At 35.6% G+C, this 16,560-nt stretch overlaps 1 protein-coding gene and 1 non-coding gene across 18 annotated transcripts in view; one reads left to right on the forward strand and one right to left on the reverse strand.

Moving 5' to 3' along the window:
- Window positions 1-1,263: 1,263 nt before the first annotated feature.
- LOC149085704 (5S ribosomal RNA) lies at window positions 1,264-1,382 on the forward strand. Its single transcript, XR_016192731.1, has one exon. It is a non-coding gene; the product is annotated as a 5S ribosomal RNA (ribosomal RNA).
- A 2,616-nt stretch (window positions 1,383-3,998) lies between these two features.
- Window positions 3,999-16,560, reverse strand: part of per (period circadian regulator) — a 79,402-nt gene continuing 66,840 nt past the window's right edge. For 8 of the 17 annotated variants that reach the window (XM_089232069.1, XM_089232068.1, XM_089232076.1 and 5 more), the window contains 3 exons: window positions 15,094-15,240; window positions 13,456-13,785; window positions 3,999-4,370 (listed from right to left, as the gene is read on the reverse strand). In XM_089232069.1, the coding sequence (XP_089088195.1) occupies window positions 4,317-4,370; window positions 13,456-13,785; window positions 15,094-15,240 (531 nt within the window). In that variant the 3' untranslated portion in view covers window positions 3,999-4,316. Of the gene's footprint in view, window positions 4,371-9,655; window positions 10,244-11,246; window positions 11,303-13,455; window positions 13,786-15,093; window positions 15,241-16,560 lie in introns of those variants that run through there. The other 9 variants (XM_089232079.1, XM_089232085.1, XM_089232081.1 and 6 more) reach the window with 4 other exon arrangements.

Consider the following 16,560-nt stretch of genomic DNA (forward strand, 5'->3'; position numbering starts at 1 on the left):
ATGAAAAATCAATAAATGGTGGTAATTGCCCCAGGGCTTGAGCTCAGTCAGTCTCCATCCTTGTAGGTGCCATGGTGTCACTTTGCAATGCACAAAAGTGAGTGGTGTTTGAATTTTTTTTTAATTTTGTCGCTGTGACCAAAACAACGAGAGCTAGGGGTTTCTTTCTCTTCATTTTCAAGCACATACTTTGAACCACCTACATCTCAAATTTCATTCACATTTGTTGGTTTTTGTGGCTCTTAGGGGCTTGTGTATAAGCAAAGTTAGTTTGTGACCACCCAGTACTTCAAGTGCTGAGGGAGAGTACAATGATGAAAATGTTTGTATATATATGCAGGGCTGGCCGTAGTATAGGCTTCTCAGGTTTCTTGTGTGGAAGGGGCAAACATGAGTTTTCTGCCCTCGTAAAATTTGATTTTATAATCATATTTTTTGTTCTTTCCTTAAATTTGCTGGCTGGGGTATTCCCCAGTTCTGGCTGTGTATGTTTTCATGTGTGAAGTCTAGTGTCTTCACAAAGTGGCCGGTGTCTGAAATAACATGAGGAAGTAGCTGGCCACATTGCAAGATGTAAACTGTTCAGTTGGCCCTCCCCCTCTGTCAATAACTGCAGGAAAACTACCAATCTGGCAACTTTGAAGTTCAAATCACGCAATTCAATCAATTTTTTGAGAGCCCAGATATTTAATAATTTTCCAGAATCTGACTAACTTCGTGTCATTCCGGAAAATACTGTATTTTCACCCTCAAAAGTCCTGCATAAAAATATTTCTTTTAATTGGCAAGAGCTGTAAATTTATGTCTATTCATGCTGTTAATGAAGTTTTTTAACTGTAATGGCTGATAAAATTTTCGCTGTGTCTTCAAAGCCGTATAGAACAATGTGTTAAATCAGTCTAATTAAAATAGCTGTTTGTGCTGCCTTTTTTCTAAACACATTTGGCATTTCAATGTTAGATATTCGTAGTGATTCTGTCAATATGCCTGTTTTTCTGTGAATTGTATGGCATTAGTTATGCATGTGCCACCGCAATAGCTGAATTTGTATAATTGAACTATCTGCATGATGTGTTGGGTTAAATGGGTATTTAATAAATATGTCGTATGTACCCATTTGGTGCATTTTTTAAAATGTGGATGCGATGCAAATATGAGGGAATGGATATGAATCTGAAGAATTTGCTAGTCAATCCATATGCTCTAAATCGGTGTTTCTCAACCTAGTGCATAAAAGGCACGGACGTCAGCCCTGTGGTGTATGCCAACAGCCATACCATGCTGAAAACACTGGTTCTCGTCCGATCACCGAAGTTAAGCAGCATCGGGAGCGGTTAGTACTTGGGAGGGTGACCACCTGGGAACACCGCGTGCTGTTGGCATCACTTTTCTAGTGTCCCACTAGGGACAGAGCCTGGACCACGACCGGCCTTTCAGCCCTGTGGTGTTATTCCAGCGTGCAACCAGGCCCGTCATTTAGGGCCCCCCCCCCGGCTTTTGAAAATGCACTAAAAATGGTATATACATACAAATATATATAACCTCTGACAATAAAGTTCGGTGAATAGTCCTGTAACATTAACGTAGATGAAATGTTAATGAAAGTTACCTTACTGTCCTTCGAAATAGTCACCTCTCATTACTATGCACCGCTGAGATCTCCTATACATGTCCTGGAAACTTTGCAAGAAGTCCTCTTTTTGGATGGAGTTCAAAAGTCTCGTCACGTTTCGTTGGATGTCAGGAATATCGTCAAATCTCTTTTCTTTCAAAGCGAGTTTGAGTCGTGGGAATGGGAAGAAGTCTGGAGGATTGAGGTCTGGCGAGTATGGTGAATGTTCAGTTTGCACCACCCTTTTTTTGCCAGGAACTGTTTGACGATATTGGCTGTGTGAGGGCGAGCATTGTCATGAACAAGAAACCATGAACCTTGTTGTGCGTACTGAGGTCGTATCCTGCATAGACGTTTTATGAAACGGGTAAAAATTTCAATGTACCTTGCAGCATTCATCGTCGTTCCCTCAGGTAGAAATTGTGGATAATGCTTTGACTATCAAAAAAGGTAATTAGCATCATTTTCATGCGTGATTTTTTTGCTCTGACATTTTTCCGACGAGGTGAAAACGCCATTCCATGCTTTGCCGTTTCGTTTCAGGGTCGTACCTGAGACATCAGGACTCATCCTCAGTGATCGTTTGTTCGTTCATTTTCCTGTTCTCAGTTAAGAACCAACGCACTAAACAAGCACTTTGTAAAACAAGTCTTTCACAGAACACAAACAACGCTCAACTGAACAACGGTGGCGGCAGATGGTCAACACCTGCCGCTACGCATGTGCAGCGTTTTGTTTCGCCAGTGTTGCCAGATCGGCCGTTCTGACTTCATTCACCGAACTTTATTGTCAGAGGTTCTATATACATACATTGAGTACATGTGCTTTGCCCCCCCCCCCCCTGGAAAAAGTTGAAATGACTGCCCTGCGTGCAACTGTTCTAACATACGGGATAATGGCACACTTTAGTAATAGTACAGACAATGCAATAAAAGTAGACATGCATTTCATTGATGGAGCTGAAGTACCACAGGAAGTAGTACGGTGAGTGTTATTAAAATGCACCATTATCTTGTATGTCAGGACTGTCTTAAGAATATCATGGGCCCCAGGCCAAGTGATTTTTCTGAGGCCCTATCTGGAAAATTCTCCAAACATTAAACTACTCGTTTTCCTGAGGCCCCAGGGCCGCCATTTAAACTTTTTCAGGGGGGGGGGGTGGGTAGCAAAGCACATGTACTCAAAGTATGTATATATATCATTTTTAGCATATTTTCAAAAGCCAGGGGCGGGCAACGGCCCCTTAAATGACGGGCCTGTGAGACCCCCAGACCATGCGTTAAGAGAACAGTTGCATGAACTTCACAGGGCTAACGTCCACGCCTTTTATTCACTGATGCAGATTTACATACTCTTTCTTCTTCCCCAGGTTACATTTGCGTGCATGGTGTTTTTTCTCCCAATTAATTTCAAGAGTTTCTCATTTGCGGCTCTTTCGAAACGCGCTACCGTGTTTGCATTTCATGACGCAATTCTTAGATTTTGCATGTAAGACATCATTCTTTGACGACAACTGTTTGTATTGGTGTGTACTATTATCTCGAAGTTTTCCCCATCTTTACTGAATCATCCTGTATACAGAGTTCCAAAATGTAACAATTCTTTTTATTGGTAATGATAGTCAAACTACAACCCGTTCAAAATAACAGTATAGAAATTCTCAATTTCAAGTGTTTCAAAATTTAAGGTAGTGTTTTTTAACGCATATGAGAAAATATAACTACGAGAACTCAAATAGAATTGATTTATAAACTTTAGCATATGTAAAAATAGAACACAAATAATATGCACATTAAGTTAGTAAAATGCATTCGTCTTTTTTCACAATTGTAATAAACTATCGTCTCATTTGCAATGAAACTGACCATCTCCAATATATGCACAACACATTCTGCCACTTCATTTCTAAGCATAAAAATTCTATTATGAACGTGGTGACCTACAGACCAACCATGGCCCCTGCTCTGTCCCCCAGCAGTTCTCAACCTTTTTTGACTCACGGAGCCCTTTTCAGTATATAATTTTTATATCTGGGCCCTACTTGACTCAGGGAGCCCTTTTTTTAATATGTAATTTTTATGGCGGAATCTAGTAGGCCTCTTTTTTTCATTTATCTGTCAAACTTACTTATTTTATTTCACTTGAGTCATCGCGGAGCCCCTGGGAAGTGCACACAGAGCACCGGTTGATAACCACTGCCCTAGGGGATATAAAAGGAACGTGGTGACCGAATATGTCCAGCCCCTAGCCAAAAATGTTTCAATTTTTTGGCCTGCTCTCAAAAAAAGTTTACCCATCACTGATCTGATTCAAGCGCTCGATATGGTCGTAGTTCAGAAATATAATGAAACTTAACTGGCACTCACTAATGAAAGAAATGACAATGTAAACCAATAATATAATTTAATACCATGTAAAATGATTCCAAGGTGGAAAAAAAACAACTTATTTGTGCATCACAAATACATATATTTAAAAATTATTGCTATGTACAATGTATACATTCATTGTAGTTGTTTTTGCACTGCTTCATGATCATACCTAATAGTTTTGGCATGTATGTATGCATACACACATATAAGCAATAAGGAACACAATCATCAGCAAGGGGGAGAACCAAGAGCTTTGTTGTTATATACAATGTCACACATATAGTCGATTTCCACTATATACCCTACAACTTGAATTGTTCAGGTTTTTTTCCTCACATGCTTTCAATCCCTGTATGAAAGAGGTTGTCCTCGCAATCTTCAAACACCTGAAATCACAAAATAAACTATGAGATAAATTTGCACCGATAACTGAATACGAGCTTCAGTCAGCATCTAATACATTAACTTCAGCACACACAAGAATATTTTTAGTATACAAGGAGAAATAAGCCAAACCGAACTCAATTGCCAATGATTTGAAGTATCCCGTAAATAGAACGATGAAATCTAGATATGGTACTCTGTAATTATATGGAGGGGGTGTACACTATATGATGCTATACACTGGAGGTCACTACTACTACTCGTGATACCCGTGGTAACTTGATCGGCGGGTGTGTATGAGGGTACCTCTCTCGGATGTTGAAGTAGGCTCATCCAAGGCTAAAGCAGATGTCTAGTTACAGGTGTATAAGTATCCATCACAAAAATCTGAATGAGATAAAGCAAGAGGGGTAGTACCATTCCCCCCCCCCCCGTGAATTTGGCTCCACTGACACTCAATTCAGGGATTTATTTATTGTCTCGCCCCGTCAGAGTTTGTGCTGAGCAGGATGGCGGCTTCAATTATATAATAACCCGTATGCCTCTAGGGACGGGTCAGGAGTGTATCTTGAAGATTGTGCAGTTTTGAGATACCTATGAATAACGTGTAATACTGTTTGAAGTTTTCTACAGCCAAAACTATTTAATAGTAATTCATAAAATCTTGGGAGCGTTCTATTCAGGGATGCCTGAGCCATGGGAGGGGGAGGGCAGACAAAGGAGCACCCACTCTTGTGCAATACGTGCATGTCACATTGAGATATGTTTCATGTCAGAGTTTCTAGCTAGCAGAACATGTTAAACCTCCTGGAGCAGTTTATATTTGTTCTTGGATACATAAACTTCCTTTGCGTTCATTGAAAAAACTGTCTCCTAGTGGTCTGGTTTGAACGGCTCAAGAAAGATTAGTTTGTTATTCACAACACCATACACAAATACCCAATTATAAATGCTTACACTACGTAATGCAGGGCCGTAACTAGAGAAAATTGAACATTTTATTTTTTGAAAATTCTACCATTGGGTAAGTGAAAAGGTTGCGGACCCTTGGGAGTCAAGGCACAATTAATTGGGAGCCACTGCGGTAGATAAAGTGCAAAAAAAAACTGATAATCATTAGAAAAACCACAAGCACAAACAAAACTCATAACTTTGAATATATTTTGGATTTGTCACATTAATAATTAATTGCTCTTTCCAACAGCTCATCGCCAAAACTATATATGTATCGATAAACAAGCTTCAAAAATTTCAAATTAACTTATCGTTACTGAAATAATATTAAGAAAAATAAAAAAAATAATTCCACAACTTACTTTTACAAAAACAAAGTTTTTATGACAATATGACTTGGAAAAAACGCCAATTGACAGGAAACTTTTTTCCCCCAATACGCTTGTCAATAAAAAAGAAACTCAAAACAAAAAAAAACCTTAGAAACATTTTTCTTTTTACCGCAGATTCATCATTCAAAAATGTTATAATGATTGTTGGTTGTTGGGTATAAATAATATATATCGTTGGGTATTTTAATCATGAATTCTGCGCTGGATTTATGCTGTTCAATTATTACAATAGTTGACAGTTTTACACAGCTTGGTTGAAATTACAGGCATTTTCGCCCAAAGTGGTACGATTGAAAACATGTTGAAATATATAAAAATTATTCGAATGCAAACTGCAAAAAAAAAAAAAAAAAGCAATACACATAAAATTTTCAAGTAGTATGCTCAAAACCATTTTCTACGTGCATACGTGAGTAGGTCTTTATTTTTCTCCCATAATTATTAATCAAATGACGAAAATAAAAATAGACTGATTTCATAATTTGTAGCAGCATCTCGTGTAATACGAGTTAAAAAATGCTGGGGGGTAATTAATATTTTTTTATATAATACTCAAATTTCCAAAATCCAGCTTGTTGTAAATGAAGAGAACACATTTTTTTATTGAACAATTTAAATACTTAATGATTATAGGGACCGTTCAAGTATTATGTCAGCAAATCTTTAGCCATTTTTGACCTCTTCCCCTGTAAGCAAAACTTTGTCAGCACTGCCCCCCCACCTCCTAACAATATTGGTGGGATCTGAAACGTATACGGGAGGGACTCGTGTGCCTACCCCCAGAAGAAAAAAAAAATTTTTTTAAATGCAAAAAATATTTTTTTAAAAATTAAAATTTCGAAAGAAAATACCTTTATATGTGTTATTATAATCAATTTCTGTAAATTTCAATGCTATATGAAGGCTAAGAACTCAAAATTTCTCTAAGAAATTTATTGCAACCCACCATTTAAGTCGTATATGGTACACCCTTGACCCGCGGACCAAATATGGTCCTGAAGGTTATCTGATGTGGCTTGCCCCCCCCCCCCCCCCCCCCCGTCAACCTAATTCTGTAAAAATGAACTGAGCGGCACATTTGCAAATTGCTTAAATGACTCGTGGCACAATTCCAGATCACTTAAGTAACCCGCGACACAGTCACAGAACACTTAAACAATCCATGGCACATTTAGAGATCTCGAGTGACACGTGGCACAGTTTTAGAGCACTTAAGTGGCCCCCAGTATGGTTCTACATCACTCAAGTTACCCGTGGAACATTTTCAGATTACTTAAGTGATCCATGGCATAATTACTGATCACTTGAGTGATGCGTGGCACAGTTCCAGAGCATTTAAACAGCCCAGACACATTTCCAGAGCACTTGAAGGATCCGTGAAACATTTAGAGATCACTAAAGTGTGGCTCTGTAGGGGGACTAATCAATAGGGAGAATGTTAGTTCAGATGCCCAATAACTATCGAAAAATTTTCTACGTTTTTGGCACACCAAATAAGATGCCATTAAGAATATTTCATATCTTCATAAAGGGTGGTTGATGACATAAGCAGCATCCAACTCCCCCCACCATCAAAAGTGAGCAAATCAGAAACCCCTCCCCCCATCAATGCTGATGTAATACTTGAATGACCCCACATTGTCATTTGCAAAACTTAGTGGGGGGGGGGGCATATTCTATGATTCTACGAGAGTAAGAAAAATACATCAGCATGGCGGTTAGTCTGATAATTATAAAATTAAGAGGCATCAAAAAAAGTAATGGGCATCATAAACATGTCTCTCATAATTGAAAAACGTATAGCTTGTGAATCATGGTAGTCAAAGTATATCTAGGTTCTAAAACTAATTGTTGAAGCCAAATTTTGAAGTGACCTATCATTTAGATAGAGTGTTGTTTGGAATACTATGTATGTGAAGTTTGATCAAGATCTGTCAACAATCGTATAGATTTGTATGAGATATATACACACGTCACTATCAACCATTTACAATCTACTGCTGGATTATGATATTTATGATCAAGTTGACTTCTAATATATTTCTTATCTCATCTTATTTGGGGGAGCCCCCCTTGGAGGTATAACACTCCAGGGGCACTGTTTCACCAAACACCAACTATGGCCATATCGCTATATTACAATTTAAAGCCATTAACAAGATAGGTTGGAAATGCTGGAGTGCTGTCTATCAGTGGTCGCCTCAAGCTCATTAGGGAAAATTTCACATCTATATCCTCCCTCGGATTTGAACCTGGGACTTTGACAGCAACCTTCACAGTGGCAGATGAGCATCTTACCACCACACTACTCGGGTGACTACAGGGGTACTTAACTCAAAACACCCGTAGTCCATCTATTCCCTGGTCTTCTTGCAATTTGTCTAGTTCATTCCTATTTAAAATGTTTAATTCTATCTTTGGCATCATATAAATTTCTTTGGCTTCTTATCTAAGTGGCTAATTTTATATTTCTCTTTGTGAGGCCTAGCACATACATTGCGGTCTTTGTACTGTTTTGCTCGTAAATAGCCATGTCTAACACATGGTGGATAGACATGGATTGCCTTCCACCAACCCGCACTCCAGCATCAAGGATTATGACCTAAAACTCTCTCACAAACATCCGCATGTATAAAATTGATTTCATTCATTATTAGGTTGGCATTTTGCTTCTAATTGCATGAAAACAATTTATTAAGTCATGCTTTGCCAAACATGTTCATTTATATAGATAAACAAGAATTTTAGGCAAATGCAAGAATATGGGTGTCATATGTAACTTTCAAAAGACTTTCAATTATGACCTAAACATGACCTAACATGAGACTGAGGGAAGCATGTTGAATTGGATGTATTTTTGGTTGAGGGATAGTTCACACCATGGTGAATGGAGAATGATCTAATTGTACGGGTATTAAAAATTGGAGTTCAAGGAAGTGTCCCGATCAATTTTTTTTTTAAAATGACAAACACGATCAAAGTATCAGTGGGGTTGTTAGCAAATTTGCAGATGATGTTAAACTAATGAATTTAGTCTGGAATCCTAGTGATAAAGAGTTGCTGCTGACCAATTTGAATGTGATTACAGCATGTGCAATGGAGCATGATGTTCAGCCTTTAAAAGTGCATCATTGCTCACTTTGGATCAAATCACGTTTCATTTACAAGTTTGATGGGAAAATTATTTCAGATGGAATTGGACTTGACAATTTTGAAATTTTCATTGAGGAACGGCTCAGGTTTTCTGTATATTGTTCTGTGGTGGTCAAAAAAGCAAACAGTGTTTGGTTTCATACTTAAAAAGGACTCGTGTTCTTAATTCACTTTTTTGCTTTTGAGAAAATTTGTCCCGACCACCAGTTTTGAGGGCCATGCATACAGAGAGGCATAGACTTGGTTAAGGGGGTGTAGAGAAGAGCTATATGGGCTCTCAATTCTTATAGAGCAAAATCTACTAATTGTAGTTAAAATGTATGTGATGCCTAATTACTCAATCACTTTTCAATGAATAATTTCATGTGAAACATGGTATATGGTTGAAGTTTAAAAATGAAAAACAGTGAGAAAAAAAGAAGATATTTTCCCCCTCCACAATGTAAGCAAATGACATACATATCGGTCTCTGAAAAATAAGCCAATAGAAATGTTCTTGACATTTATCAACTTGATATTTGTTTCCCAAAAAAAAATTAGTCATATTCAAATAAATTTTTAATTGTGATTTTATCATTTTAAAGGAATGCCAGAAAACATTAATTTTGTTCAGGTAAAATGAAGCCTGAATTCAAGCACTTTATCAGCTAACTAATGTACTATAACATTTTTTTGTGAATTTTTCCACTATTGGCAATTTAAAAAAAATGAATGAGTTACCTCTTTTGTTACCTCAAAATACTTCAGTAAATGAACTGAACAGACATAAAAGAAATAGACAATTCTTTCACGAGTTCAGCACCTGTATTCAATACACCCCCAACTGCACTAATACTGAACGAAAAAAAAAAAAAAAAAGAAAGAGAAAACACAAATCACCTTCAATTACAGAGAGAAAAAAGGAACAGAAAGAAAATTTACATCGGTAAGGACTTGAATTTTTTAAAAATATATACAAATGTATATACATGGAACTTGTGGAGGCTTTGGTTTTAATATAAAATTAAACAAAAAAATGAATAAATAAAAACTATAATGCAAGGACACCAAAGTATAAAAAAAAAATAAAGAAAGAAAATGCACATAAAACGCACAAAAAATATCTTTAAAAAAAATGACTAGAAGTGGATTCAATATATATATATAGTGCAATCTTTCTCTTGAATGATCGCACAGCAAAGAATTTGAGAGGAAATCGAAAACCCTGAGACATTTGGAAAATTTGTTTGGTACTTAAAAAAAGAACCATTAAAAGTAAATTTGTGCCAAGCTCGTGTCAGTCCAAAATATCTGCTGCAACGCATGTGTGAGATGCATGATTCCAGCCTTCATTTAATACGCAGACAATGTTATTGAGCCAACATACTTGTGCTACCCTGCATAAACAAAAGAAGAAAGTTTGCATGTTTAAAAGTGCAGATGTTAAAATTTTTCAACAAACACAGAAGCAGTTTGCATTTGTTTAAAAAAAAAGCAAATCCCTTTTCACCATACTTCTTAAGACTCATTGCTATATATGTTGGCCTTCAATTAAAAAAAAAGATTAAAAAAGTAACACCACAAGATAGCATACGGAGGGTTCAGAGCACAAGTATTTGATTTCAAGAAATTGACTTAAAGATTCATTTTGCACAATCATTCCAATAGTGCACCATTCATTCTAATGCTGCATTCCGCGGCATTAGTGTGAATTCAGAATTTGGTTCACTGTAGCACTGAAAGACACATTCTATTATTCTACAAAGTGGAAAAAGAATCGATTTGGTTCAGTTGTGCAGTGAGTCCTCCATATATAGAGAATGTTAGAATCGGGGAAGACTATGAATTAAAGGAAACACTTTTAAAGACAGCAAAAGATGACATAATTAATGGGGTATGGGTATGTTTAGAGGCTTTTGTCAAACGCAAGGAAGAAAATGAATGTTTTCATCAGGGCAGGAACGATTAGATAAATCTATAGTCAATATTTAGACAACTAAAACTTGCAGATCTTGAAAAAGTCTAGTTGAAACTTAAGAGCTATTCAATTAATACTATCATTATGTTGTGGATAAATACCTTTATATATAAAACAGAACAAAGTATGTCAAATTAAAACAAGGGATCTTTATACCTTAATTACGTACATATTATAAGAAAAGAAATTATGTACAAATGACAATCATTGATTTAAAAAAAACCAATTGAATACATTCGTGCATTATTTTGACAATAAAGGGGAATAGTCTCTTCACATGCGAGAAAGAACTTGCAGTTTTATATGAGATTAATATTTTTAAAAACATTAATAAAATGAGCAAAAAAGATATATATGAAACAAACAATACACTCGTACACACAAAAAATAACATTCATAACATTACTTTTTTTGAGCCTTACCTAGTTTGTTTCTAGCATATAGTTTAAAGCCAGTTTGTGAGACTTTGAAATTTTACCTGCCAACATAGGATAAACATCAAATGTCAAATTTTTGGGAAATATGGAAGAAGTTTGAATATTGAAACATGTCCACTTTCAAAATGTTTCATTTTTACTTATTCTATTGAATCACTGAAGGAAATTTTAACTTATTATGGCTTTGATTCAATTAAAAGAAAAATATAAGATTAAGCATACTTAAAGGTTACGGCAGAATCAGAAAAAGTGAGAAATCTAAGAAATGATAGTGCTAGAAAAATTTGTTTCTCTACTTCAATGTTTTTAAAAACATTTGTGTAAGTGGCAATTTATAATTTCAATGAACAATCATACATTGAAAAATTTACACACGTTAACCCATTGAAATTGCATTGCTTATATCAAAAGAATATTGAAATATTCCATGAAATATATCAAAAAAAAATTATATATACATTCCATAATTATCAACTCAATTATTAAGACATTTTGAAATCTTGATGACTGTTTGTTATGCTTTAGAGTTTTTACTCAAATTTCTGCTCAATCAGGTGGGTATGTTCAAGAGTCAGTCATGAAGATGCCTCCCATGTGAGCAAAGTGAAGCTTTAGATTCTAAGCTTATATTCTAACAAACGCCTACGAAGTAAACTTGCATATTGTTCACAATGGCCATGATAGACAGATGTTTGACCGATATAAAGTGTTTATAAAGGATCTAATGTATAGGATTGAAGTAGTTGGTGATGTGAATTCTTTTAACACAAAAGACAAATCCACTTTCACTATCACATCTCTACTCACAACTTTGGTATTCATTTGGTAAAAATTGATACAGACATGGCAACAACTTAGTTTATATAGGAATAATTGCCAAAACAGGCAGAAAAAATTGTAGTTTGATAAAAATGATTCCAAGGGACCTAAAAGCCATAACAGATGCAAATTTTAGTAACATATTCTGGTAACATATCCATAGTAAAAAAGTAACATATCCTTCGTCAAAATTTGTGATTGATGCATGTTATTACTCAAGTTAGGAAGCTCTTGAAGTGATTGCAATTTTCAAGGCGGGGTTACATTTAAGAATAAAAATGTAGTTATAAATGCCATTAGACCCGACTCCAGGCTGCAAAGGAGGACGTTGATGAATAATAGTTGGTGTGTGTGTGTAGGGTATATGAATATTTTCTTTAATTAATGTGAAACATGCTCGAACATATGGCCAACTATTTTTTAAATCGAGTGTTTGATAATTGTTTGAATGCTTCAGTAACTGAAATTAAACTGCAGAACTTCAACTTAATATTTCAGAAGTATTTTCAATAAGTATTTGCATTTAATTTTAGTTTTGATATCTCTGCGGTCCAATTAAATAATAATAAAAGTGAAGTTTTGAAGAGAAAAAAAAAATTTTTTTTTTACACAGAAAACACTGATTACTTACACCATGACAGTTCTCAAAGAGTCAATGAGATAGATGTCTTGTAGAGATTTTTCTCACTCACACAAAACGACAATACTGTATTGGCATATGAAAAAAATAAGAACTGCTTCTTCCAATCGGATAAAAACTATGATGTCCTGTTCAGAAGTGAAATACTAAAGTTTAAGTCAAACACTTAACATGCAAGAGACTTTTTTTTTAAATCTTGGAATTGTTTAGAACACCAATGCACATCTATTAGCTTAGAGGCAGAAAAACTCTATTCTTTTTTTCGCAAATGTCAATCTCACCATCCACTTGTGATAACTGAAGCAAGCAAATGGAATATCACCTATAAGAGAATTTCGTCCATGCAGTAATCCTCTGTGCTTCCTATAGTGAAGATGAATAAATGGTTCAGTTTAGGTGCACACTTTGAAGCTGGATTCCTTGGCACAGTTTAACTGTTCACTTTTGATACCAGGTGCATTTTATTGATGAGTCTTCTGAGTACGAAGTAAGATTAGTGCATGTATTAGTTCACAAAGCACAATCAACTCGCGAAAAAACTTTGAAAATTGAAAATTAAGCCACTGTTTAGTACAAGGAACAAAAACAAAACAAATGTCCATATATTTTATATTATGAAAATAAATCTCACTATCAGTGAGAATATATAAGCAAAATATACTTATTAGAATGCAAGATATTAAAGCACATTTTATATACGAATACTGCAAACAAAAAAAAATAAAACTTTCCAACCTGGCTTTCACTGTTCTCTGCTGTGGTGAGACCCAGCAACGCTGTATCAGTCATGTTGAAATCACTTTCATCCTCCTCACAATTTTGTTCATCTTTTAGTTCTTCTTTGTAGTCTTCGTGCAGCATTCCCAACTGTTTGTTCACTAAATCTGGCTGAGGCATACCCTTTAAAGCTTCCATGTCTTTCATTAGCACATCCTCCACATTCTGAGGTTCAATCTTGTATCGATATACAACATCAGAAGTTAGTTCAACACCTGCTAACCATGATGGATCTTGACGAACTGGTCTTTGAAACCTGTTCTCTGATCCTGAATCAAACTCCATCTCCTACATAGACAAAAAGGAACAAAATTCATTAGTACATGATCCTTAAAGCCAGAAAATCAGAGACTTGCCAATCAAATATTGCTATCAGAAATATTTAATTTACGTTTTTATCAACCATAAAAATTACTATACACCACGACTATAACACCACGTTCAAACTCACTTAAATCTCGATAACCTGCCACTGTAGCAGCAGTAACCGATCTAACAACTATGCCAGACACTTGTTGTGTTATATAGACGTTGCCGACCGCAGCGCCATACTCTGATTGGTTCCATATATCTCTTTATTTCCATACACATGCCTGTACCAGTTTTTTTGGCTCTTCAGTTTATATATGAGCTGGTATTATTCACACCTGAGTGAGCTCTGCTTTGTGTTGGCATTTTTTAAAAGATGTACTTGAAGATTGTGCGATTGTAAATTGTGAAGTAAATTAAATGTTTTAATTCAAAAAAATTAAATTCTTGAATTTTAGTAAATTTAAAATTTAAAAAATTAATAAAGAAAAAAATGGTAACAGAGTTAAATACAGAAAAAAATTTCAAAAGCAATTTATAATTGATAATTTGGTAATAATTTAATTACTGTTGTACATTATGTTACCCTACATCTTCCAATGTAAAAAAAAAATCTGTCTCTAAGTGCAATATACACAGAGATATTCAAATTTGAAATATGGAGGAAATTTGGGAAAAAGCAGCTCTAAATGTGGGTAAAACAGTTTTCCTGCATTTAGAGCTGTTTGTTAGATGTTAGTTTTCTATGAGGAGTCTCCAATTAACTGCTTCCTTTACGAGGGCTAGATACCTCATCCTAGAGAGAGAAGATTTCTCATCATTATTACATTTTGATATTTTGACCCTATGAATGAAATATATATTTTTGTTTAACTTGGAATTATTTATATTTCTTTTTCTCTCTCACTCTCTTCTCTTCAGCACATAGAAGATGCATATAATTTTTCTGTAGTGAAAATGATGTGCAGGAGAGAGAGAGGGAATGCATTTGAAGGGTAAAAAAAATAATGTATATTATATAATATTGGAGAAAGGTGATGGATATGTTTATAGCAAAGAGAAAATCTACCTCACTTCTCCCCCGCCCCCCCCTCCCAACTTTATTTCTTGAATTTTAACAAAGATGCAAGTTTTGGCGATATCTTGCTAGTACTTCAATTCAGCATTATCTAAATTTGTTGCCAAAAAATAAGGGGGGATAATATAAAAAAGTGAAACATTTTACCAAGAACTGTGGGCTTTTATACTTATTCCTATGCAGTTTTTGTAACAAGCAAACCCACTAACCTCATTTTTGAACCAATTTTCTGTTTTTGTGGGTGATGAAATGAAGGAAAAACTAAAGTCATCGTTATCCTTCGATTCATCAAAGAAAATACTGTTATCATCTATTTGCAGCAGCGATTCAACCTTTCGATTTTTACGAGGCGACTTCTGCGAGTGATTTGAGAAAAAAAAAAGTATTTCAATGTGTTTAAGTGATTTCCACAGCAACAGCTTTCAAATGTTACACATGTGCATAACACTTTTCAATCAAATCATCTCACCACCAGTTTCTGCTATTGAACTAAACACCATTGTAACATGATAAATCAATATATTTCAAGATTGTTCAATCAATTATAATCACTATTATAATGAGGAAAAAAACTACAAATTTAAAAAAAAAGGAGAATACAAGTTTTCTTTAAAAAGTATCCAACCATAATTTTCCATGCATAAACCAATTAAGCTAGGGAGGTGTGGTTTGGTGCACTTATGCAGATGATCCTAGTGCTCATCTAGCATGTCTGAATTTTTTCAATTCAGACATGCTAGATGCTTGAATTTTTTCCTGCATACCGAAGCTGCCAGTCACTAGCAGACCATCCATGCGTGAGGAAGTGTAAGCTAGAGTCATCACTTTTCCATTTTTGACAAACTGGCAGGGAAAACTTGAGCATACCTACTGCATTAATCGTGAAAAAGCTGCCAACTGTGAAACAGAACCCCTAGGCGGTACTTTTTGTGGATGGTTGTGCCTTGCTGTGCATACTCGTGATGAAATATGCCACTGGAGTCAAAGACAGACAGACAGCATGGCTTTGCATCTTCTAAAGCCTGAATTGTCATACCAAATTGAATGAGCAGATCCAATAGTAATGTATGCCTCGTCTGCAATTTCTCTGATAATAATTTGACAAACCTACATCACTAGAGTCTTCACTTGATCAATAACGACCTCATTCCTGGATGTTCAGGGCCTATCAAAACGTGCTCCACTCTTCCCTGATGTGCAGCCTTTGAAGCATTTGTATAACTGCTATATATGTGTGGTACCCATTGCTTTGTCTCAGAAGGCCTATTGAAATTTGTGGCTTGTTTCCGCTTGGGAATCATCAAGCTACACAAAAATTCAATGCAGTAGTACTGCTCAAGTTTTTCCGCCACTTTGTCAAAAACGAAAATGTGATGGCAATTATGTACACTTCCTCTCTCATCAGTGGTGTGCCAGTGACTGGCAGCTTCTGCAGGCAATAAAAAATTTGAGTATGAACACTAGGATCATCTGCATAAGCGCAACAAACCACACCTTTCTAGCTTCATTGGTTTACACACAAAAATTATGATCACATACATTTTGAAGAAACCTAATACATTCCCATATTATCTACCCCATTTGTTTTTTTGACATACATACATACATATATATATATATAATGAGCAGTTCCCCGAAGATTATCTCTTCACTGGAGTTATCAAAATCTATCATAC

This window comes from Pholcus phalangioides, unplaced genomic scaffold (assembly GCF_987345545.1).
Source record: "Pholcus phalangioides strain wild (caught in Gottingen) unplaced genomic scaffold, Ppha-v1.0 ptg000005l_1, whole genome shotgun sequence".
NCBI classification, from domain to species: domain Eukaryota; kingdom Metazoa; phylum Arthropoda; class Arachnida; order Araneae; family Pholcidae; genus Pholcus; species Pholcus phalangioides.